Source organism: Miniopterus natalensis, chromosome 6, assembly GCF_054644295.1.
Source record: "Miniopterus natalensis isolate mMinNat1 chromosome 6, mMinNat1.hap1, whole genome shotgun sequence".
NCBI classification, from domain to species: Eukaryota; Metazoa; Chordata; class Mammalia; order Chiroptera; family Miniopteridae; genus Miniopterus; species Miniopterus natalensis.
This window is the reverse complement of record NC_142086.1, coordinates 47,975,785-47,999,890: the sequence shown is the minus strand read 5'-3', so window position 1 is coordinate 47,999,890 and position 24,106 is coordinate 47,975,785. Positions and strand designations below refer to the sequence as shown.

Genomic DNA, 24,106 nt, shown 5'->3' with positions numbered 1-24,106 from the left:
TAGAAAGCATCTGCTTGTATTTCATTCATTAGAACTGTGTCACATGGACTCTCATAGCAGTAAGGGAGAGTAGGAAAGGTAGTATTTAGCTTTTATAGCCTCTATATTAGAGAAAAGGAAGCTAAACAGATTGTAGCATTGGGTGGAGCAATACGTACAGTGTCTAACTTAGTGCATAAGTGCAGTATTTTTTTTCTTTTCTGACATTTAGTTAATTTCAGAGATGGTAATAGAGAATGCTAATCAAATGGTGTATCTGTTTAGCTGAAATAAAGCAGTAAAGTCCACTTTAGGCTCTTTGCACTTCTTGGACTTCTTTACTCCAACCTTCAGAAGCAAAAGTAAACATTGCAAAAAGTTACCTTTGGATTAGTTCTGTACACATGAAGTATAAGGAGCATGTCCCTGTAGCCTTAGGTTAAGGTGTATAGTATCTAAGGCTTTCTTTAAACCAGTTTACTAAGCATTAGTAGGTGAATTAAAATATTTTTATTTAAGAATACAGTTTCCAAAGAGATTTCAAATTGAAAAATACACTGTAATGAATAATGATCAGCAGCAGATTGCATTCTAATTGGATTAGAGTAATTTTTAACAATAATTAAAGTTAATGTCTCCTTATGTAAGACAAGCACAAGCATTCTCTAATATCGTCGTCCTTGTAAAATTAAATGTACTTTCTCTCGGTTGTGTTGCCAGACTTTGACATTGAACCGATATCTTTAGTGTACTGTTCTATTTTGGAATCCTTTTTTATTGACTGCATGGTTCCTCCAAAGGAGAAAAGTATTCTTCAGTGACTGGGACTGCAGCTAACTCCCCAGCCTTTCAGCATGCTCTATTACACTCCTTCCTGAAAGTGAATTGAATTAAAGTAAATAACACTTTCATGTATTGGCAAATAGTTTCTAATAGCACTTTGCTGATAGCAGTGGGCCCCTAATAAGTCTGCAGCGAGAAATAGTTGCTTGTTTATTGTTCTCTCATATCCATTTAGAACTGTATACTGTGATATATTAATAATTAGCCTTTTAATTTATTTGATAATCTATTGTTTTGGAATGTAGTTTTTTTAATGTCCTTTAAGAATGTATTTATGAAGTTTTCTTTTTCACAAATGAGTTACAAATGGAAAATTTGACAGTAAGTTTTGAAAGAATATTTCACTTTAAAACAAATACTTGTTTGAATATATAACACTGATACAGTGGCATTATTTCAGAAGTTACAACAGTATATATGTCTTTCTAATTTATACAAAGAAAATCATAGCTATTCACTGATTGACTCATTCATCTATCCATGAATTCACTTACCATTCATTCAGTAATTATTTATTGAGCATCTGTGCATTGGGGATATATCAGTGAACAAAGGAAATCCTGCTCTCATGGAGTTTATATTCTGATCATATTTCCTATTGTAACTTTTCTCCTTTATAGCTATAAATTTAGAAATTCTGTCAGTGAGAATATTGGAATAAAAACTTGGAGTAGAATTTATTAGCAATTGCTTTTTAAGCTCTGTATTAATTTGCTAGGGCCGCCATAACAAAGTACCACAGACCGACTTAAACAATGAAATTTTATTTTCTCACTAGTCTAGAAGCTGTAAGCCCAAGATGAAGGTGCTGGCAGAGTTGATTTTCTCTCAGGTCTTTCTCCTTCATTTTCAAATGGCCATCCTCTTGCTCCCTCTTTTCATGCTATTTCATACTCCTTCCACTAGCACCCCTTGATGTGTATCTTCGTGTATCTTCTTCATGTAAGCATAATCATCAGATTGGATTATCATACTGTAATGGCCTCATTTTAACTTAATCACATCTTTAACGGTTCTGTCTTTAAACACAGTACTGTTACATACTAGAGGTGTGCTGGGACTTAGGGCTTTAACATACGGATTTTGGGAAACACAGTTCAGCTGCAAACAAGGTCCCTATTAATTAAGGAAGAATTAGGACTGCAAAATTCTATGAACACATGAGGGAAGTTTTGAATGTAAAACTTTTGTGATATATCACATTCTTGGAAAACATTTTATTATGAAGTTTACCGAGTATTCATAAACTTGGTTTGAACATATTCTATCAGTGTAGATTACTAAATGAAAAAGTAAGGGTGCTCTGATTTAAGAACATTCATTTTAAAGGTTACTTAAAATTTCAGATTAAGAAAGGTACCCTCTGCTTCACTATTTGACCACCCCTTGTCTATTTGCTACTACCAAAGAAGAAGATATATCTTGAACATGTATTTGGGAATGGAAGTTAAGGAAGAAGACAGAGAATGTTTTGGTAATCTGAATTTTAATTTTGAACAGTATTATGTATACATATGCTTGTGTGTATATGTGTGTGTTTGATGGCTGCCTATGTTTGAACTAATACAGGCCTCAGGTACATTGTGTTCAGTGGACTTTTTAATGGGTTGGCTTTTGAAACCCAGTCATAATTTATATTGTTATTTCACGTTGTTTCAAAAAAATATCAAAAATATTGATTTTTGGACAAAATACAACCTGTTCATCAATTATCAGTTGGGAACTATCTCTATAAAAGCACATTATGCAGCAGCAGAAATTGTAGTTCCTGATTAATTTTTAGTTCTACAGAAGTAGAAAATAGTGATAACTTATATTTGACAGTATGTTTTGAAGAGTGAAGCAAATTGGCTACAGTTTTTCTGGACTTAAGGCCCAGGAGTGGGCTTGTTTCAACAGTACAGCTGTGTTTTTTAAAAATAACTAATGTATTTTAAGCTACCTTTGGCATTTTCTGGAGTTAAAATACATGTAAAAGAAATCTTACCTAGAATTTCATAGCCGTTAAGAGGTATGAAACACAGACTGCTGTGGCAGAATTTTTTAAAAAGGATCCTCAGTTTGGTTTTAGAGGAGAAAAAGCAATGCAAGTTGGACAAATTTTACAAATTTGAAACATAAAGTTAAGTTCCTTTATGGGGTTTTTCTTCATTATTTTTGTAAAGGTTATATACCTTCTATATTGACTGCTTTCTTCATTTCTCTTAGCTAACAATCACTTAACCCTTAGTGTACCTGGAAAATTATTCATCACCCTTTGTCACTCTTCTATATTTTATTGCCATTCTTTTTTATTTTTGAATATTGTAAGTCCTTTTATAAATAATTTGCAAAGGAATGAAGGAATAATGAAAATTTTTCATTAGAAATTTTAATTAGAATCTAAAATAGCAAACTCACCCATTTTTAAAAATCAGTTTTATTGAGATTATAAGTGACATACAATAAACTATACCTATTAAAAGGTTACAATTTTGCAAGTTTTGACATATGTACGTATACACCTGTGAAACCATCACCACAGTGAAGATAGTGAACATACCCATTATTCCCATAAGTTTCCTCAAGGTTTTTTTCAATCCCTCCCATCTTTCCCTCCCTCCTCTTCTCCCAGACTACTGATTTGATTGTATCATATAGATTAGTTTGAATTTTTCAGAGTTTTATATAAATAAAATAATAAAGTATGTTCTATTTTTTAGCCTGACTTCTCTCAGATTAATTATTTTGAGATTTATTCACATCATTGCCTGTATTAGGAGTTCATTTCTTTCAGTTGCTGAATAGTATTCCATTATATGTATATAACACATTTGGGTTTTTTTGGGTATTTATACCCAAAATATGCAGTGTCCTTTGATTGTAACTAACCATTCATCAGCTAACATACATGAACATGCAATATATATCCATTTGGTACATACTGATTCCAGATGTCAAATAGGTTTTGGTCTTCACTTGACATCAAAGCACAGTACTTTTATGAATGTAAAAGTACTTATGATTTTTTTAGTAGAGAGGATGACATTCATTTATCTTTGATCTTTAATTGCAAAGCATTTCATTTTTAGATTTATTAACACCAGTTAAAATGATCAACCTAGTGAGTTTTTTTATTTTTGCATTATCTGTTTCCTTCCATTCACCCTCTGTATATACCTGCCTTCAACAATTATCTGCTTACGAACTGCACAAAACAAATCATGGTGTATAAATATAAAAAATAAGAGGATACTGTCACACTTACTTTCAGGATACAAGGATGGTCCAAGTTCTTGTCACAAAATCTTTTATGATAAAATTCTGGACTGAGTGGATGGAAATTTGATATTTCCTTTTTGTCCTTAGTTTTTCACTCATCTTATTTTTGTTGTTGTTAATCCTCACTCGAGGATATTTTTTCCATTGATTTTTTTTTTTTTAAGAGATTGTGGAAGGGAGGGAAGGATGGGGGGCCAGGGGAGAGAAAGAGAGAAACATTGATGTGAGAGATACACTTCAACTTTTTGCCTCCCACACGTTCCCCAACCGGGGCCAGAGATGGAACCTGCAACCCAGGTACATTCCCCTGACTGGGATTTGAACCTGTGACCCTTTGGTGCACGGGCCAACACTCTAACCACTGAGCAACACTGGCCAGGGCATCACTCACCTTATTCTTGAATTTCAGAAAATTCATTTAGAATATTTTCATTTGAAGACTTATGGACTCAGATTTCACTTACACAATCAAATTAACCATCATTATTAATCTACAGTGCTGCTCTCTTTATTTTCATTCATTTTTGGCAGTTTTTTTGTCTTTCCCGTTATTGGTTGTATACAGAAAAGAGTTAACGTAACCTGAATTGCTACCTACCCTTGAAAAGGCCTGCTTGCAGGTTTGATCCTTGGCTGGTGTCTGGGGACTTAGGTTTCAAGATGATCCCCACCACTAATTGCTAAGAGTGGTTCGCTGTGCCTAAACTGTTTGTGCAAACAATATGGTTTATGCTGAACACTACCTTCTGGGAGTCTGGAATTTTGATGCATGCTAGACAAAGACCTAGCCCACATTACCAGCTCCCAGTGACTATCCTGGGTTCTAAGCCTCTCACAATCTTTCCTGGTTGGCAGTATTTCACATTTGTTATCACAACTTGTAACTGGGAAAATTAAGGGCATCCTGTGTGACTCTACCGGTAGAGAACTGTAGAAGTTTATTCCTGGTTTTCCCTAGGCTTCATCATGTGTACATTTTCCCTTTGTTGATTTTTGCTTTGTATCATTTCACTGTCATAAATGGTAGTTGTGAGTATGACTAATCAATCTCATAAATCCTCACCGCAAATCATTGGACCTTGGGTTTTTTCAACCCAGACAGAAAGTTATCTGAATTCCCAACTATATAAAATGAAAACTAAAAAATAAAAAATTCAAAGGATGATGCAATAGTGATAACTTATTTCAAGATAGAATGAGTTTGAGTTTTATTCTGTATATAAAAAAGTAAACTTCCTTTTTGTTATATGGAGGACCTTAAGAAAAAAATAAAAGTCATGGAGCTGTAATCCTTGCAAATGGTTAGAATTGCTTAAACACACACAAAAATACCATCGTTACACCCTGATGGTATACCAAGGGTTTTAAAAATATAGTTTATTAGTCATTTGCATGTTGTGTAAAATTTGCATTAATTAAATATTGAGTAAATACGAACCAATATGTAAGAAGTATACGTTAGATGTAAAGAATCTCTGCATAGCCCTGGCCTGTTGGCTCAGCTGGATGGAGCGTTTTCCCATGAACCAGAAAGGTTGTGGATTTGATTCCTGGTGAGTGCACATACCTAGGTTGTGGGTTTGATCCCGTTAGGGTGCATAGGGGGGCAATGGATCGATGATATTCATCCTCTCTCTCTCTCTCTCTGTCTCATCAATAAACATATCCTCAGGTGAGGATTGGGGAAAAAAAAAAGAATCTCTGCATAGCATTAAGAATAATTAAAGAATATTACCTAGTCCTTTAGAAATCCCATTTGCCCATCAGATCCCATCCCATTTTTTACCTATTCAGTAATCATAATTCTGAATTCTGTATTTGGAATTCTCTTGGGTTTTTTAAAAAATAATTCCTAAGTAATAAGTTGTATGGTTTTGCACATTTTTGAACCACTGGGTAACCATGTGACTTCATTTCTTTTGCCCACTTTTCTGTTGGTTTTTCTTTTCCTTACTGATTTGTAAGCAGTTTTAAAAATAGATTCTGGATATAAATATTTTGGTTATAAAGGTTAGCAATACCTTTTCTCATTATATGGCTTGTGGCCTTTTTGTCCAACCTTTTTGATATCTTTTGATGATTGGAATCATATAATTTTAAAGTCAAAACTGTCAGGCTTTTCTATTAAGTTTTACACATTTCATGTTTTGTGTTTATTATTCTTTGACAGCCAGAACTCAAAGATAATCTCTCCTGTATTGGGTTCTAAAAGTTTTATAGTTTTGACTTTTACATTTAAGTCTTTAATCTGCCTGAAATTAATTTTTGTTTTGTTATGATATGGGGGGAGCATTTCATTTTTTTTTAATGGTTACCCATTTACTGACATTCATTCCATTTCCCCAGTGATCTGTACTATGTCATAAATTCGCGTATGTGATTCTGTTTCTGGATTCTTTTTTTTATATTCCACCTACCAGTTTGTCTAGCTGTATGCCAGTATACATTATCTTAATCACTACAGCTTTTAAATAATACCAGTTCTAATTGTTGATTTATGTATTATTTTGTCTTTTTTTTATGAACAGTAATATTTATAAATATTGACAACTTTTTACATTTTTAAAAAAATATGTTTTTATTGATTTCAGAGAGAGGAAGGGCAAGGGAGAGAGAGAATAGAAACATCGATGATGAGTCATTGATCTGCTGCCTCCTGTGCACGCCCCAGTAGGGGAAAGAGCTCACAACCTGAGCGTGTGCCCTGACTGGGAATCGAACCGTGACCTCCTGGTTCATAGGTCGACACTCAGTCACTGAGCCACACCAGCTGGGCATCTTTTACATTTTTATAATGTTAAGTTGCTGGCAAGAAAAGCTGTTCTCATTCATATTTCCACTCATTGTAGTGTTTCTGTTTTTCACACTGTCATCAACACTAGGTATTATTAGGCGTTTATGTTTTTGTTGATCTGCCAGATATTAAGTGTATTTCTTTATTAGTGGGGGAGGGTGAATCTTTTCATATTGTTTATTGGCTGTTTATAATTCCTTTTTATATAAATTGTTAGTTTGTGTCTCTTATTCACTTTAAAAATTGATTTGTAAGACTTTATCATATATTGAAAAAACTAGCTCTTTTGTAACATAATTAGGCTCCCCCCAACCAGTTAGAGTTTTCTTTTAAATTGGTGATATAGAAGTTTTAAACTTCATGCATTCAAGTTTATTAGTCTTTTTTTTGTTTGTTTCTAGATACTATTTCTGACTGAGACTTCACCAATCCAAGAATGAGAACAAATTTATCCATGTTTTGTTTCAGTAGTTTTTGTCTCAGTTCTTTATATTTAGGTCTATAATCTAACATCTAAATTTTTTTCTTTTAAGTTATAGTGTGTGGGAGGAGAGATTAACCAAAGAACTTATATGCATAACCTGTGGACACAGACAATAGTGTGGTGAAGGCCTGGGGAGTTGGGGGGGGGGGGGAGAGGGGTCAACGGGGCAAAAAGGGGGTATGCTTTCAATAAGTATGTAATATTTTCAACAATAAAGATAAAGTAAAAAAATGTTATTTTTTAAAATTATTTAAAGTAAAATAATGTTTATCACATTATTAAATTCCCATATGTATTGACTTCCGTTGTTAGACTCTATACTGTTCAGTTGATTTGTATACTTATGTTTGTGCTATTATCAAGCTTTTAATTATTGAGGCCTTTTAAAATTTATTTATATTTGATAGAACCAGTTGCCTATCATGACTTCTTAAATCAGAATTTTCTTGGCCGCCTTAATAGTTTTTTCAAATGATGATTACTAATGCCCTGTCAAGCATTCTCAACCATATTGATATTTTGATTGCAAACAAATTGAATTTATTGATTTTTTTGAAAATTCAGACTTAAAATATTGAACCTTTATTCAAGAACAATTGTGTTTTTCATTTATTCAGTGTTCCTTTATTCCCTTCAGTAGAAGTTTGAAGTTTTCTTCATAGAGGTTTGAGTCCTTTAAGTTCTCTCTGTGTTTTTGTTGCTATTGGGAATGCGATCTTTTCCAACAGATATACAGAGATTTACTATTTTATTTAATTATTTTTATTGGGGTATAATTTTTGTTCATTAAACTGCATCCATATAAAGTGTACAATCCGATTAGTTTTTACAGCTGTAAACCCCTGTGAAGCCACTGCCACAATCAAGTTACAGATTATTTCTCTCATTCCAGAAAGGTTCTTTGTGCTCCTTTGTGTCCCATGCAACCTTCCATTCCCCACCTGATACCACTCATCTGCCTTTTGTCACTATCAATAATTTTATATTTTCAAAAACTTTATATGAATGGATTCATACAGAAGTCATACAGTCTCTGACTTTTTTAACTCAGCATAATTCTTCTGAGAGTCATAGAGGTAGTTGCTTATGTCAGTGATTTGTTTTTTATTGCAACGACATTTCACTATAAGAATATATTACATTTTGTTTATTCATATCTATTGATGGACATTTGGATTGTTAACAGTTTTGCAGTATTGTGAATAAAGATGCTGTGAATCTTCATGTAGAAGTTTTTATGTGGACATGTTTTTTAAAAATTTTTTTCAATTACAGGTTACATTTAATATTTTATTAGTTTCAGACGTACAGCATAGTGGTTATATGTAAAGTCATATACTTTACAAAGTGTTCCCCCTGATGTTTCCAGTACCCAATTTGCACCATACATAGTTATTATAAAATTGCTATGTTTCCTCTACTGTATTTTACATCCCCATGACTATTTGTAACTATCAGTCTGTACTTTTCAAATCCCTTAACCTTTTTCATCTGTTCCCTCAAACCCCCTCCCTGTGGACATACGTTTTTATTTCTCTTGGTTAAGTATCTAGTGTTTGTTTTCATATCCTAGCATCATGTATGAGAGTCCCAGTTGCTCCACATTCTCATCAACATTTGCCTTTTCTAAAAAAAAAAAAAAAAAGTAAACAGTGGTTACGCAGTAGTACCTCATTGTGACTTTATTTTGCATTTCCTTGATGACTTGTGACGTTGAGCATCATTTTGTGTTTGACATTATTAGTATATCTTCTTTTGGGGAAGTGTTATGTGTTAAATTGTGTTCTCTCAAAAAAGGAGGAGGAGGTTGGATTCCCAAACTCTAGTACCTCAGAATGTGACTTATTTGGAGATTGGGTCTCTACAGAGTTCATCAAGCTGAAATGAGGTCATTAGGCTGAGCGCTAATCTAATGGTTACTTACAACAAGGGGAAATTTGGACAAAGAGATAGGCACAGAGCAAGAGCACCATATGAAGATGAGGGCAGAGATCTTGGTGATGCATGTACAAGCCAGTGGATGCCAAAGAATGCCATCAAGCTACCAGAATCAGGAGAGAAAGAATCATGGAATAGATTCTTCCTCAGAGAATCAGAATCATGGAGTAGATTCTTCCTCGGAGCCCTCAGAAGGAACCAACTCTGCTGACACCTTGATCTCAGACTTTTAGTCTCCAGAACTATGAGAGAATAAATTGTTGTTTAAACCACCCAGTTTGTGTACTTCGTTACAGTAGTCTTAGCAAAATACATGGAGGCCCTAGCTGGTTTGGCTCAGTGGTTAGAGCATCGGCCCAAGGACTGGAGGGTCCCAGATTCGATTTTGGCCCAAGGGCACATACCTTGGTTGCAGGTTCAATTCTGGCCCCTTTGGGGCCTGTGCAGGAGGCAACCAATTGATGTGTCTCTCTCGCATCATTGTCTCCCTCCTTCTACTGTCTCTACACGGCAATGGAAAATAATATTCTCCGGTGAGGATTAAAAAAAAAGAAAAAAGAATACATGAAGTATGATATAAATTTGTTCCTCATTTAAAAAAACTGAATTGTCTTTCTATTATTAAATTGTAAAAGGTCTTTATGCAGATGAGTCCTTTGTCAGATTTACTTATTACAAATATTTTCTCTCATTTTGTAGTTTTACTTTTACTTTCCTTGTGATTTTGAAAAGCAAAAGTTCTAATAAAGCTCAGTTTATCAGAATTTTTCATTGTGCTTTTTGTCTTCTGTATAACAAATATTTTCCTACCCCAAGTTTTTGTTTTGTTTTGTTTTTTGTTTTTTGTTTTAATATATCTTTATTGACTTCAGAGAGAGGAAAGGAGAGGGAGAGAGAGAGAGATAGAAACATCAGTGATGAGAAAGTCATTGATTGGCTGCAGCCTGCAATTCGGGCATGTGCCCTGACCGGGAATCGAACCCTGATCGCCTGGATCCTATGTCGATGCTCAACCACTGAGCCACGCCCAGCTGGGCCCTACCCCAAGTTTTTAAAAAATATTTTAAAAAAAATTGTCTCCTAGGTTTATAGTTGTAGATTTTACATTGAGGTCGCTGATCCATTTTGAATTAATTTTGTGTATGATGAATATCCAGTTGTTTCAGAACCATTTGTTCAAAAATCTTTTCCTTCCCTCATTAAATTGCTATTGCACTTTGTCAAAAATCAATTGACCATATATGTGTGAATTTATTTCTGGACTCTCTTTTCTGTTTCATTGATAATTTTGTCCACCTTTTGGCCAGTACCACACTGTCTTGAAATCAGGTAATGTAAGCCTTCCAACTTCGTTCTTTATAAAATTTGGTTTGGCTATTCTAGGTCATTTGCATTTCACCATTTTGCAATCAGTGTGTCAGTTTCTACAAAAATTGTGCAGGAATTATTATTGGGATTGCATTGACTCTGTAGATCATTTGAAGAAAATAGGTATCTTAACAACACTGAGTCTTCCAATTCATAAACATATTATGTTTCTCTTTAGGTCTTAATTTCTTTTAGCAGTGTTCTGTAATTTGCAGTGAAGATGTCTTGTGCATCTTGTTAAAAACTATTTCTGATTTTTAAATCTTTTTTGGAGTTGGTATAAGTGGAATTTTTAGAACATTTTGGTTTCCAGTTATTTGCTGTTGGTATAAAAAATACAATTTGATTAACATTGCACTCTGCAACCTTGCTAAATTCAACTATTGTATTACTTTTGTAAATTCCTTGGAATATTTATTGTAAACAATCATGTCTTTTGCAAATGGAGACAGTTTTACTTCTTCCTTACTGGCTTTCATGCTTTTTATTTCTTTTACTTGCCTTCTAGCCATGGTTACGTAGTTCAGCATAATTTTTAACAGAAGTGAGGAGAATGAGAATCCTTTGCCTTGTTCCCCATCTTAATATGGAGAATGTTTAACATTTCACCATTAGATGTGTTAATTGTAAGGCTTTTGTAGATTATCAGGTTAAAATTGTTCTGAATTTTAAGTTTGCTGAGAATTTTATGAATTGGTGCTAAATTAGGTCACATGTCTATTGAAATTATCATATGTTTCTCTTTTTTTCTCTTAATATTGAGAACTGCACTGATTTTTTTCCACATACTGAACTCACTTTGCCTTAGTGTGATAAATCCTGTTTTAATCATAATGTATTATCTTTTGGATTATCCTTTTCACAGTCAATTTGCTGCTTTTTAAAAAAGATTCTTGCATATGTTCTTGAACGATATTATTCCATCATTTTCTTCTTTTGTAATGTCTTTGTCAGGATTTAATATTAACATTAAGCTGGTCTCATAGTTAGAAAATGTTCTTTTTGTGTTCTGAAAGAATTTGTGTAAAAAATTATGTTTTTTTCTTAAATTAAGTTTGGTAAAATTTACATCTAGGCCTGTAGTCTTCTCTGTGAGAGGAATTTTTGATAACAAATTTGATTTCTTTAATAGGTATGGGACCATTGAGATATACTATTTCCTAGTATGTCAGTATATTCTGTGTGGTAAGAAGTATCTTTCAAGGAATTTCTTGATTTCATCTAACCTGCTAAATTACTTGGCCTAAAATTGTTCATAATTATTTTCTTACTGTCTTTTTAAGGTTTGTTAGATTTTTTTTGGTGATAATCTCTCTTACATTCTTGATACTAGTAATTGTATTATTTTTCCTTTATTAGTCTAGAAAAGTTTATCCATTTTGCTGATCATTTGACTTTATTAACAGTCTCAATTGTTTGTTTTCTACTTCATTGATTATTGACCTTTGTTTTTTCTTTCTCTTCACTTGGTTTACTTTAGTATTTTGTAGCTTCTTGAAGTAAATTTTTAGGTAACTGATTTTATTTATTTGTTTTATTTTTATTAAAAAATTTTTTTTTTTTTTTTTGTTTAAAATATTACAGATGTCCCTTTTTCTCCCCAGTGTCCCATTCCACCCCAGGTCACTGATTTTAAATTTTTTTTCTCTAATATAAGAATTTAAAGCTATAAATACATTCTGAGTACTTGAAAAGTTCAAGAACAGTCTACAAGACAATTTTCACTTCTGACACCAATTATAAGTTCAGTGATTCACAAGACCACTTGTAGGTTCAATAATTTGATAGTAGGACTCATGGAGCTCATTGAAAGCTGTTATACTCCTGGTTATGGTTTATTACAGTGAAGGATATACAGATTAAAGTCAGCTAAAGGAGAGACCTATGGGGCAAAGTCCAAGAAAGTTCCAAACAAGGTGCTTCCAGTTGTCCTCTAAGTGTGGAGTCACGGACAACTTTAATTCTACTGGCAGCAATGTGTGATAATACACACCAAATATTTCCAACCGGAGAAACTCACCCAGGTCTTGGTGTCCAGAGTTTTTATTGGGGTTCAATCACGTCTCTGTGGTTTCCTGGAGCTGACCCATCCTCAACTTCTGGAGGTTGAGCTAATACTGTGTTACTCAAACTCTCTGTAATAAACTACATTGCTACTATCTTGTGTGTTCCAAAGCCCCTAGGTAGACACTCATATCACCAGGACATTCTAAGGGCTTAGAGATTACCTCCCTGGAGCTGAGGGAAAAGGCCAGACCTCTTCTTTGGACAAAGTTAAATTCTTTACTACACAGAACTACTTTAGCTTCATTCAACAAATTTTAATCTAATTTTCATTATCATTCAGTTCCAAAATGTTCTTAATTTCCTTCTTGGGTCCTTTTTCAACCATGAGTTTTACAGGATATTTTGTTGTTGTTTCCAAGTTAGTTAATTCTCTTGTGGTTAGAGAATATACTCTTTATGATTTCAGTCCTTTAAAAATTTGTGACTTGCTTTATGGCTTAGCAGATGGACTATCTTGGCAAACATATCATGTGCACCAAAAAGAATTATTTTCTTCAGTTGTTGGATATAATGTACTATAAATATCAATTAGGTCAAGGTGATTGGTAGTTTATTCAGATTGTTTTCACTGATGTTTGTGTCAGTTGCTAATCAAGGAGTTTTAAAAACTCTTACTAAGATTATGGAACTATCGATTTCTCCCTTTAATTATCTTCAGTTTTGCTTGCGTATTTTAAGACTCTATCATCAGATGCACACATTTATGGTTATTATATCTCCCTGGTGAATTAAATTTTTATCACTTTGAAATCTCTTTCTTCAAGTAATATTGTTTGTCTTGAAGTCTGTTTTATCAGATATTAATATAGCCACTCGAGCTTTTTTATTTTTATGATTTACAGGCTGTATCTTTTTTTATTTTTATACTTTTGCCCCATCTCTCTTTATATATAAAGTGCATTTCTTGCTTTATTATTCATTCTGATAACTATGTTTTGTTGTATTAGGCTTTCTTAAAGGTGCCAAGTACAAGGGAACTTATACTAAGAGATTTTTACTAGCTAGAGAATATACAACCTGAACTTTAGATAGGATACTTGAACTTAAACCAATCAAATCTGTGCAATCCATCAATTTATTATGACATTTTAATAATAATTTTTTAATTAAGATATTCACATACCATAGCATTCACCCTTTAAAGTGTACAGTTCTGTCAAAGGATATGCAACCATCACCACTAACTAATTTCAGAACGTTTTCATCACCCCCAAAAGAAACTCCATATCCTCTAGTATTTGATTTCCATTTCTCACTCTCCCCAGTCCTTGGCAAACACTGGTCTATCTGGTTCTATGAATTGGCCCTTTTTGAACATTTCGTATAAATGGCACTAAACTGTATGTGGCCTTTTGTATCCGACTTCTTTCACTTAGCATAATGTTTTCAAAGTTACATGTTGTAAAATGTATAAATACTTCTTTTTGTAGCTGAAGAATAATATTCCATTGTGTGGATATACCACATTTTGTTTATCCACTCATAAATTAAGTCATTGGGGCTGATTTCTACTTTGAGGCTATTGTGAATTGTGATGCTATGAACAGGATGCTATGTGTACAATTTTTGGTTTGGATGCACATTTTCACTTCTCTTAGAGGAATAGAATTGCCCAGTTATATGGTAACTCTTTTTACGTTTTGAGGAACTGCTAAACTGTTTTCCAGTGTGGCTGCACCATTTTACATTTTACATTTCCTCCAGCACTGTTTGAGGGTTCCCATTTCCCCACATTCTTGCCAGCATATGTTATCAGTCTTTTTTATTATAGCCATCCTGGTGGATATGAAGTGATACCTCATTGTGATTTTGATTTGCACTTCTATAATGACTAATGATGTTGAACATTTTGTCATATGATTATTGACTGTATATCTTCTATGGAGAAATGTCTGTTAAAATCCTTTACCCATTTTAAAATTGAGTTGCCTTTTTATTGTTGAGTTGTAAGAGTTCCTTGTGTATTCTGGTACCCTTATCAAATATGTGAGTTGCAAATATTTTATCCTATTCTGTGGGTTAACTTTTCACTTTTTTTTCTTTTTTTTTTTTTTTTACTATCTTTGTTGTTTTTATTAGGGCTCTGCTTACACAGTTCCAAGATGCAAAACACAAAAGTGAATAAAAGACTTGTATCCTGAATCTGTAAAGAATTCTTATAACTCAATAATAAGACAAACAACCCAATAAAAAATGAGTAAAAGATTTGAAGAGATATTTCAACAGAGATATGGATGACACATGAGCATATGAAAAGATCATTATTAGTCATCATCAGTGTGATACCATTACAAACCTGCTTACAAATCTAAAATGAATAAGAGACAATATCACATGTTGGCAAGGAGGTGGAGCACCTGGAATTGCCATACACTGCTGGTGGGAATGCAAAATGGAATAAATAAGTTTGGTATTTTCTTACGAAATTGTGTAGTATGTATAAAATGAGAAGCAGTCCTACATCTAGTTATTTTCCTTGAGAAATTAAAATGTTAAGTTTACACAGAGACCTGTATGTGAATGTTCATAGCAGATTTGTCATAATAACCTCAAACTGGAAATAACCCAATTCAATTCAAATGATGAATGTGGTACCTCTATGTAATGGAATATGACTCCAGTAATAAAAGGACACAAACTGATATACACAGCAAAATGGATGCATCTAAAAATAGCATTAAGTGAAAGGAGTCAGACACAAAAAACTACATATTGTGTGGTTATTCATGTGACGTGGAATGTTGTAGAGACCGAAACATGGGGCAGAAATTAGATCAGTACGTAGTTGCTAGAAGATGAGGAGGAACTGGCTGCAGTGGGGAACTTCTTGGAGTGATAGAAATGTTCTGTATCTTGATGGTGGTGGTTACACAGTTATTTACATTTTTCGAAACATCAAATTATACACTTCAAAAGGAAAATTTTTACTTTATATAAATTACACCCCAATAAACCCAACTTCTTAAAAATGTTCCATAGGTTTTGAGTAGTCTTTGTCTAACTCTCTTTTCTCTGAAAGGCCTGTTATTTTTAGTGAATGGGTTTACAGAAGGCTAGATTTTAAAGGAACATACATATTTAATCATAGCAAAAATATCTGTTGTGATTACATTTTCTTTCCTCTATAGTTTTTTGTTCTTCTGGTGTTTAGTATGTCTCAATCTTAATGGGTTGCTGTCCATTCTGCTACATGGCTCTTGTCCTGGGACTTTCCTTTGCTGTTGTCCCAGGAAGTGTCCTCACCTGATCTCTTGCATGGGATGTCTGTTTCTTGGATCCTTTATCTTCTGCTTTCTTGAGTTTGCCTCTGCTTTATGGCAAAGCACCGTCTTCCAATATCTTCTTGAGATAGGGTACATGGGAGATAAAATTTTTAAGATCTAACATTCTGAAAATGTCTTTATTCTGCTCTCACAATTGACTGATAGTTTGAGTATAGGACTCTGGTTTGGAAATCATTTATCATATTTTAAAGGCATTAATTCCATTGTTGTCATCCTACAGTGTTGCTATGACAGCCATTCTGCTACCTCATCCTTTGAAGATAATCTGCTTTTCTTCTCTTTGAAAACTTTTAGTCTTTTCTTTATCCCCATTGTTCTGAAATTTTTAGTTAAAGGAGACTGGTGTGGATTTTTATCTATTAATTGTGCTGGTAACTTGGTGGGCTTTTTTTCATCAGAACATCTATATCGTTTGGTTCTCAGAGTTTTAAATTTTTCTTTGCGGGTAGGGGGGTTGTCCATACACAAAATGCGTGGACATTACTTAAAATTTTTAAAAAATTTTTCCATTACAGTTGACATTCAATATAAGTTTCAGGTATACAGCATAGTGGTTAGACATTTATATAACTTATGCAGTGATTCAAGTCTAGTACTCACTTGATGCCATACATAGTTATTACAATATTACTATTTTCACTGTGTTGTACTCTACATCCCCATGACTACTTTGTAACTTCCAATTTGTACTTCTTAATCCCTTCACCTTTTCACCCAGCCCTCAAACCCCTTCCTACCTTTCAATCATCAGTTTATTCTATGAGTTTGTTTCTCTTTTGTTTATTTGTTTGTTTATTTTAGATTCCATATATAAGGAAAGTCGTATGATATTTTAGCCTTTCTCTCTCAGATTTACTTTACTTAGTAAAACCTTCTAGGCCCATCCATATTGTGACAAATAGTAAAATTTCATTTTTTATGGCCAAGTAAATTCCATTGTATATAGTACCACATCTTTATCCAGTTGTCTGTTGATGGACACTGAGGTTGTTTCCGTATCTTGGCCATTGTAAATAATGCTGCAGGGAACATTATTTCAGGATGCATATATCTTTTCAAATTAGTGTTTTGGGTTTCTCCAGATAAATACCCAGAAGTGGAAATGCCAAGTCATAAGGCAGTTCTATTTTTAATTTTTTGGGGGAACCTCCATACTGTTTTCCATAGTGGCTGCACCAGCCTGCAATCCCACCAACAGTTCATGAGGGTTCCCTTTTCTCCACATGCTTGCCAACACTTGTCTGTTGTCTTTTTTATGATAGCCATTCTGACAGATGTCAGGTGATACTTCATTGTGGTTTTAATATGCATTTCTCTGGTGATTAGTGATATTGAGCATCTTTTCATATATCTATTGTCCATCTGATGTTCTCTTTAGAGAAATGTAAGCTCTTCATCTCTTCAATTCTAAATGACAACCTTTCTGGGTAGATTGATCTTGGTTGTAGGTCTGCTTTTCATCACTGAATATTTCATACCAATCCCTTCTGATCTGCACAGTTTCTGATGTGAAATCAGCTGACAGTTTTATGGGAGCTCCCTTGTACATAACCTTTTTACTTTCTTCATAGTGTACTTTGGTGAACAAAAGTTATTTATATGAAATAAAATTTATTTTGTTTTTTCTTTGCTTACCTAAGAAACCATTGCTTAATGCAAGGCCATAAGGATTTTCACTTAAGTTTTCTTGTAAGAGTTTTATAGGTTTAGCTCTTATATATTTAGATCATGATTCATTTTGGAGTAATTTTTATATACAGGGTGGGGCAAAAATAGGTTTACAGTTGTGAGTACTCAAAACACAAATTTTATTCATGTATTATTTATTCTTGTACTATTTTCCATATAAACAACTGTAAACCTACTTTTGCTACACCCTGTATGGTATCAGAAGGCATCTAATTTAATTTTTTTGCATCCAGTTGTCTCAGCATCATTTGCTGAAAACACTGTTCTTTCTTCATTAAGTTGCTTTAGCACCCATGTTGAAAATCAATTGACCATTAATGTAAGGCTATATTACATTCTGGGCCTTTAATTCTATTCAATTGGTATGTGTCTATCCTATGACAGTATCACAATCTTGATTAATGTAGCTTTGTAGAAAGTTTTGAAATTGGGACGTGTGAGTCCTCTACTTCGCTCTTCTGTTTCAAGATTGTTTTTTTATTGTTCTGGGTGTTTTGCAACTTCGTATGAATATTAGGATCAGCTTGTCATTTTCTGGAAGAAAAAAAAGCGCCAGGTTGGATTTCGATCAGGATTGCATTGAATGGTATATGAAAACCTTAGGAAGATGATAGGGAACCAATTTTTATCTGTCTTGAAAACTTGTGCTAAAAGGGAGGGGGGCATACTTAAGTATTTTTTCTGTTTATTGATGTGTTAACCATACCAATAGGCAACCAAATTGTAGGTGAAGAGAAATGTCTCATTATATATGTATACCATTTAATAAATTAAAAAGAACTAATGGAATTAGTGTGTCACCATTTTGCAGCACCCAGTGAATGAATTTAGTCATTGAGTATCAAGAGCTGCTAGCATCACAAAAAGAAATAACCAGACATTATGTGCTTCTTTTTTCTTTCCTTTTTTTTGTTTTTTTGTTAATCCTCACCCAAGGATATTTTTTTTCCTTTTTTTTTTTTTTTTTGAGAGAGAGGGAGAGGGAGAGAGAGAGAGAGAGATGAGAGAGAGACATTCATCAGTTGCCTCCTGTAGGTGCCTGGCCAGGGCCAGGATCCTGTAACCCAAGTATGTGCCCTTGACCAAGAATCAACCCCTCAACCCCTTGACTTGCCAACATCCTAGCGATGAAGCCAAACCAGCCAGGGCTATGTGCTTCTTGATAGAAGAACACTGTACCATCTGTTGTCTTGGCAAAAGGATTGAACATGAGACTGATCAAGCTATTGCATTTAGCTGCCAATTTGCAGGAAATACAGAAGCCAAAGAACCAATTAAATCGTCCCATGAGAATGGAATGATTTCACTGGGAAATGAGGTCAACTGCCTTGAGGTTTTCAATAATTATAAGGAATAAAAAAGGATCAAAGTCTAACATATGTGAGGGTGGGGAGGTGCAGTCTAGTGGTAGGCAGCTTGTTTTCATTTTTTCATTCAAACTATACTATAGTGAATATCCTTCTGCATGTAAGTATCTGTAAAGTTTGAAAAGATGGTATCAAGTGTCCTTTCTTACATCTACTAAGGTATAAATAAGAGTAGTTAGATTTTGCTTCCACTCAATTGAATGTATAAACTGTGTTAAGTTTTGTAAGTGTGTTTATGTTCAGCCTTACTCGGGATGAAGTTAGAAAATTATTTTCAGTGGTTTTGAAAATAATATAAAAACAGATTTATTTAAGCTAGTTAATGTTGATGTGGGCCTCATTGTTTTCCATGTAATTGTACTGTTTCACAGAAGAATGTTATTTAAAAATAGTGATGCTGGAGGTTGCAGTCAAATTCATAGTTAAGATTTTTAAAAATATTTTATAATGTACCTATTTGTCTATATGCAACAAATGTTTAATTTGCTCACTGATACTACCTCTACGGTTGATTCCTAGAAGTGGAATTACTGGATCAAGAAGTAGAAACATTTTTAGGGCTTTTGAAGCATATTGCCAAACTGCCCACCAAAAAAAGACCTCTACCAGGAATGTGATGATTTATATTCATTTCTCTGAGTTGCTGGCACTGTTATTTTTATTTACTAAAGAAGTGGAACATGTTTTTCCTATATGTTTACTGACCCACTTGTATGCCTTTTGTGACTGTATCTTTATTATGTTTGCTGTCTTTTTAAAAAAATGATTTATAAAAGCAGATTATAGGGGTTAGTGATTCTTTGTTATAAATTCTTGTTTCTATTGCGCTTTGTCTATGTCCTTTTTTTGGTTTGTTTATGAGTGTACTTATTTGGGGGAGCATATTTTAGCTTGTTTTGGTTTTGTGTTTATGCATACACATTCCCAGCCTGATTGATTTGAGAAACATGCATTTTTATTTTTCTCCCAGTTCCTATAATTATAGTATCTTTTACTTTTATATATGGTGTGAGGTAGATTTGGTTTTCTTATGTTAATCTTTTAAAATTAGATTGCATAGAATTACATGTGTGTATGAGAGGTAGCAAGAAAGAGACAGATTCTTTTGTAAATAAAACAAATACTGTTATCTAATAGACTAATTTTTTATTAGAATTTGAAAAGGCTGATTTTTTTTCATTTGTGTACAAATTAACTGAATAAGATAACCAAAACAACTTTAACTTTTCATGTTGACTTCACTTAAACAACTGTATCTTTTGAGATACAGTGTTCAGCTAACGTTGGGTAAGAAATAGGCAAATAAATATTCAGGGTTTTTCATTTTTATTGTGGTAAAATACACATAGCATAAAACTACCAGCTTAACCATTTTTACATTTACAGTTCAGTGGTATTAAATACATTCACATTGTTGTGCAGCCATTACCACTATCCATCCCCATAACTCTTTTCATCTTGTAAGACTGAAACTATGCCTATAAACAATGACTCAAAATTTTGCCCTCCCCCAGCCTCTGGCAACCATCATTGTACTTTCTGTCTGTATGATTTTGACTACTCGAAGTCCCTCATATAAGTGGAATCATACAGTATTTGTCTTTTTTTATGACTGGGTTATTTCACTTAGCATAATGTCCATAAGGTTCATCCATGTTGTAACATATTGCAGAATTTCCTTCCTTAAGGCTGAATAATATTTTATTGTATGTATATACCACATTTTGTTTATCCATTCACTTGTTGATGGACACTTGGGTTTCTTCCATGGTTTAGCTATTGTGAATAATGCTGCTATGCACCCTGATATACAAATGTCTATTCAAGATCCTGCTTCCAATTCTTTTGGGTATATATGGTAATTGTATTTTAATTTTTTGAGGAACCGCCATACTATTTTATAGTCCTACCAACAGTGCATAAAGGTTTCAGTTTCTCCACATCCTCACCAATACTTTTCTGTTGTTTTGATAAGGTATCTTCGTAATGGCTATGGATGGTATCTCATTGTAGTTTTGATTTGCATTTTCCTAATGATTAGTAATGTTGAAAATCTTTTCATATGCTCATTGGCCATTTGTATATCTTATTTGGAGTAATGTTTGTTTAAGCACTTTGGCATTTTTTAATTGTGTGTTTGATTTTCATTATTGTTGAGTTTTAGGAGTTCTGTATATATTCTGGATATTAATCCCTTATCAGGTACATGATTTGCAAATATTTTTTCCCATTCTGTGCGCTGCCCTTTTATTCTATGGATAGTGTCTTTTGATGTACAATTTTAAAAAATTTTAGTGTAGTACAGTTGTCTTGTTCTTGTTGTTGTTACCTATGCCTTTTGTGTCATATCTAAGAACTCATGTCCAAATGCAGCATCATGGAGCTTTTGTATTACGTTTTCTTCTAAGAGTCTTACTGTTTTAGGTCTTACATTTAGGTCCTTGATTCACTTTGCATTGATCTTTGTATATGGTGCTAGATAAGAGTCCAACTTCATTCTTTTGCATGTGTATATCCAGTTTTCCCAGCAACATTTGTTGAAAACTGTCTTTCCCTCATTGAATGGTCTTGGCACTCTTGTCAAAAATATTTTGACCATAAATATGAGGGTTTATTTTATAGCTTTGTAGTAAATTTTGAGATGAGGAAGTTTGCGTTTTCCAGCTTTGTTCTTTTTCATGATTATTTTGACTCTTCGGATCCCTTGAGATTCCATATGAATTTTAGGGTGGGTTTTCCTAGTTCTTCAAAAATAATGCCATTGAGATTTTGATAGGGATTGTATAGACTCTGTATATTGCTTTGAGTACTATTGACATCTTAGCAATATGAAGTTTCCTAATCCATGAACAAGGAATGTGTTCCCATTTATTTACGTCATCTTTAATTTCTTTCAGCAGTTCTGTAGTTTTCTTTGTACAAGTCTTTCACCTTGATGGTTAAGTTCATTTTTAATTATTTTATTTGCTTTGATGCTGTTGTAAATGGAATTGTTTTTGTAATTTTTTTTAGATTGTTTGTGTATAGAAATGATTTTTGTGTGTTGACTTTGTATCCTGCTACTTTGCTCTGAATTCATAAGTTCTAACAGCACTTTTGGACGTCTGTAGGATTTTCTGTATATAAGATTGTATCATCTACAAACGGATAATTTTACTTCTTCCTTGTCAATTTGGATGCCTTTCATTTCTTTTTCTTGTCTTATTGTTCTGGCTACCACTTCCATTACTATGTTGAAAAGAAGTGGTGAAGTTGGCCAAAATTAACCTCAATTTATCATCCAAGTTTCCCCCTGGAAGCTATAAGCCTTTAACAGACTCCAGAGTTCCAAAATAGTTACATCAGATTCTGCCTGTGCAGTTGTTATGTAGATGGGGGACAGATTCCTGGGGCTTCCCACTCTTCCATCTTTTCAGAATCTGAACTATTTTAAATAATCTAATAATTTCATTTAAATGTTAGCATGACTTTAAAATGAAGACCAATTTCTCTCAGACTTGGTGTGTTAAGCCATAAAATACACTCCATATAGTTAAATATTATCGAGTATTTGGCTAGTTATGAATACCGTGATTTGAATTGAACTCACTTTGCTTCTCAGGGCTTCTTCACATTTAACAGTTTTCTTCTCTTTACAGAAATACCGGTATCGGGATGAAGATACACCTCCTCAAGAGCACATTTCCCCACAAATCACTAGTGAAGTGATAGGTCCAGAATTGGTTCATATTTCAGAGAAGAACCTGTCAGAAATTGAGAATGTCCATGGATTTGTTTCTCATTCTCATATTTCACCAATAAAGGTAAGTTAATTTTGTTGCTATGTATTATATATTACTTTTGTTACTAGTATAGCTCATGCTCAGAACTATTCTTTCATGTAGGATTTTGCTCCCTTGATTATTTCTGGGTTTGTAGTATAGGGAATTTTATAATATTTATTAGCATTCTAAAAACATTTTTAAAGATATATTTTATAAATGAATTTTAATCAGTGATACTATCTTTAAGCCTAAAAATTCCTATGAAGGAACTATTATACTTCAAATACCACACATTGAAATATTATTAAAAACTTTTCTTAAATATCAGTAGGTACAGAAAAAGATTACCAGTTTCTTTGAAATCTAGTCTGTGGCTTTACCTAATCTCATTACCTTGCCTTCCTTCTCAGAAATAACCACAATCCTGGTTTCTTAAAAAACTCTACCACATATTTATATCTCTGATCAATATATTATTTATTTTGCCTGTCTTGAACTTTATACAATTGGAATTATACTGTATATAATCTCAGCTTGCATTTTTTGCTTAACGTTATATATACATATTCCTGAGATTCATTATTTTTACTGTTCTAGTTTTCTATTTTATGAATATAATTTATCTTACATTAGATGAACATTGAGATATTTCAGATTATTACCAATATAAAAAGTGCTGTTAAAAACATAGATTGTGTATACACATTTTTGTGGATAGCACCAGATTATTTTCTAAGTGGTTGTATAATTTACATTTTCAGCAGCAGTATATAAGTTTTAATTGATTCATATTTTCAGCAATACTTGATATTTTTATTTTTGCCATTGGGGTTTGTAGTAAATATTATCTCACTGTGATTTTAATGTGCATTTCCCTATTTGATAATGAGGTTAAATATATTTGTTGCTCATTCAAGTTTCCTATTCTGTGACATGGCCTCAAGATTTTTGCTTATTTTTGTATTGAGCTGTCCTTTTTACTGATTTGTACAAGTTCTTTATATATTCTGGATACTTTGTTGGTTGTGTGTATGTATTGTGACTAAGGATCGTTTCTAATTTGGTAAAACTTAACCTGGTTTTTGTAATTTTCTTTGAGGGATGATTTCATATTACTGGTTAAAAATTTTGATAGCTATAGTACCATTCCAGTTTTCTATTAACAGTTGTTCTCCTAGGTTATTTTTTTGTAGGACTTTATCCAATTCATATTTATTTCAAAATATTATTCTTAATATCTTGGAATTTTTTTGTTTGTACTATATTTA

At 33.2% G+C, this 24,106-nt stretch overlaps 1 protein-coding gene across 6 annotated transcripts in view; it reads left to right on the top strand.

Moving 5' to 3' along the window:
* DLG1 (discs large MAGUK scaffold protein 1) overlaps positions 1-24,106 on the top strand; it is a 223,480-nt gene that overhangs the window by 55,728 nt on the left and 143,646 nt on the right. For all 6 annotated transcript variants that reach the window (XM_016200019.2, XM_016200018.2, XM_016200023.2 and 3 more), the window contains exon 4: positions 22,713-22,877. In XM_016200019.2, coding sequence (XP_016055505.2) covers positions 22,713-22,877 — 165 coding nt within the window. The remainder of the gene's footprint in view (positions 1-22,712; positions 22,878-24,106) is intronic.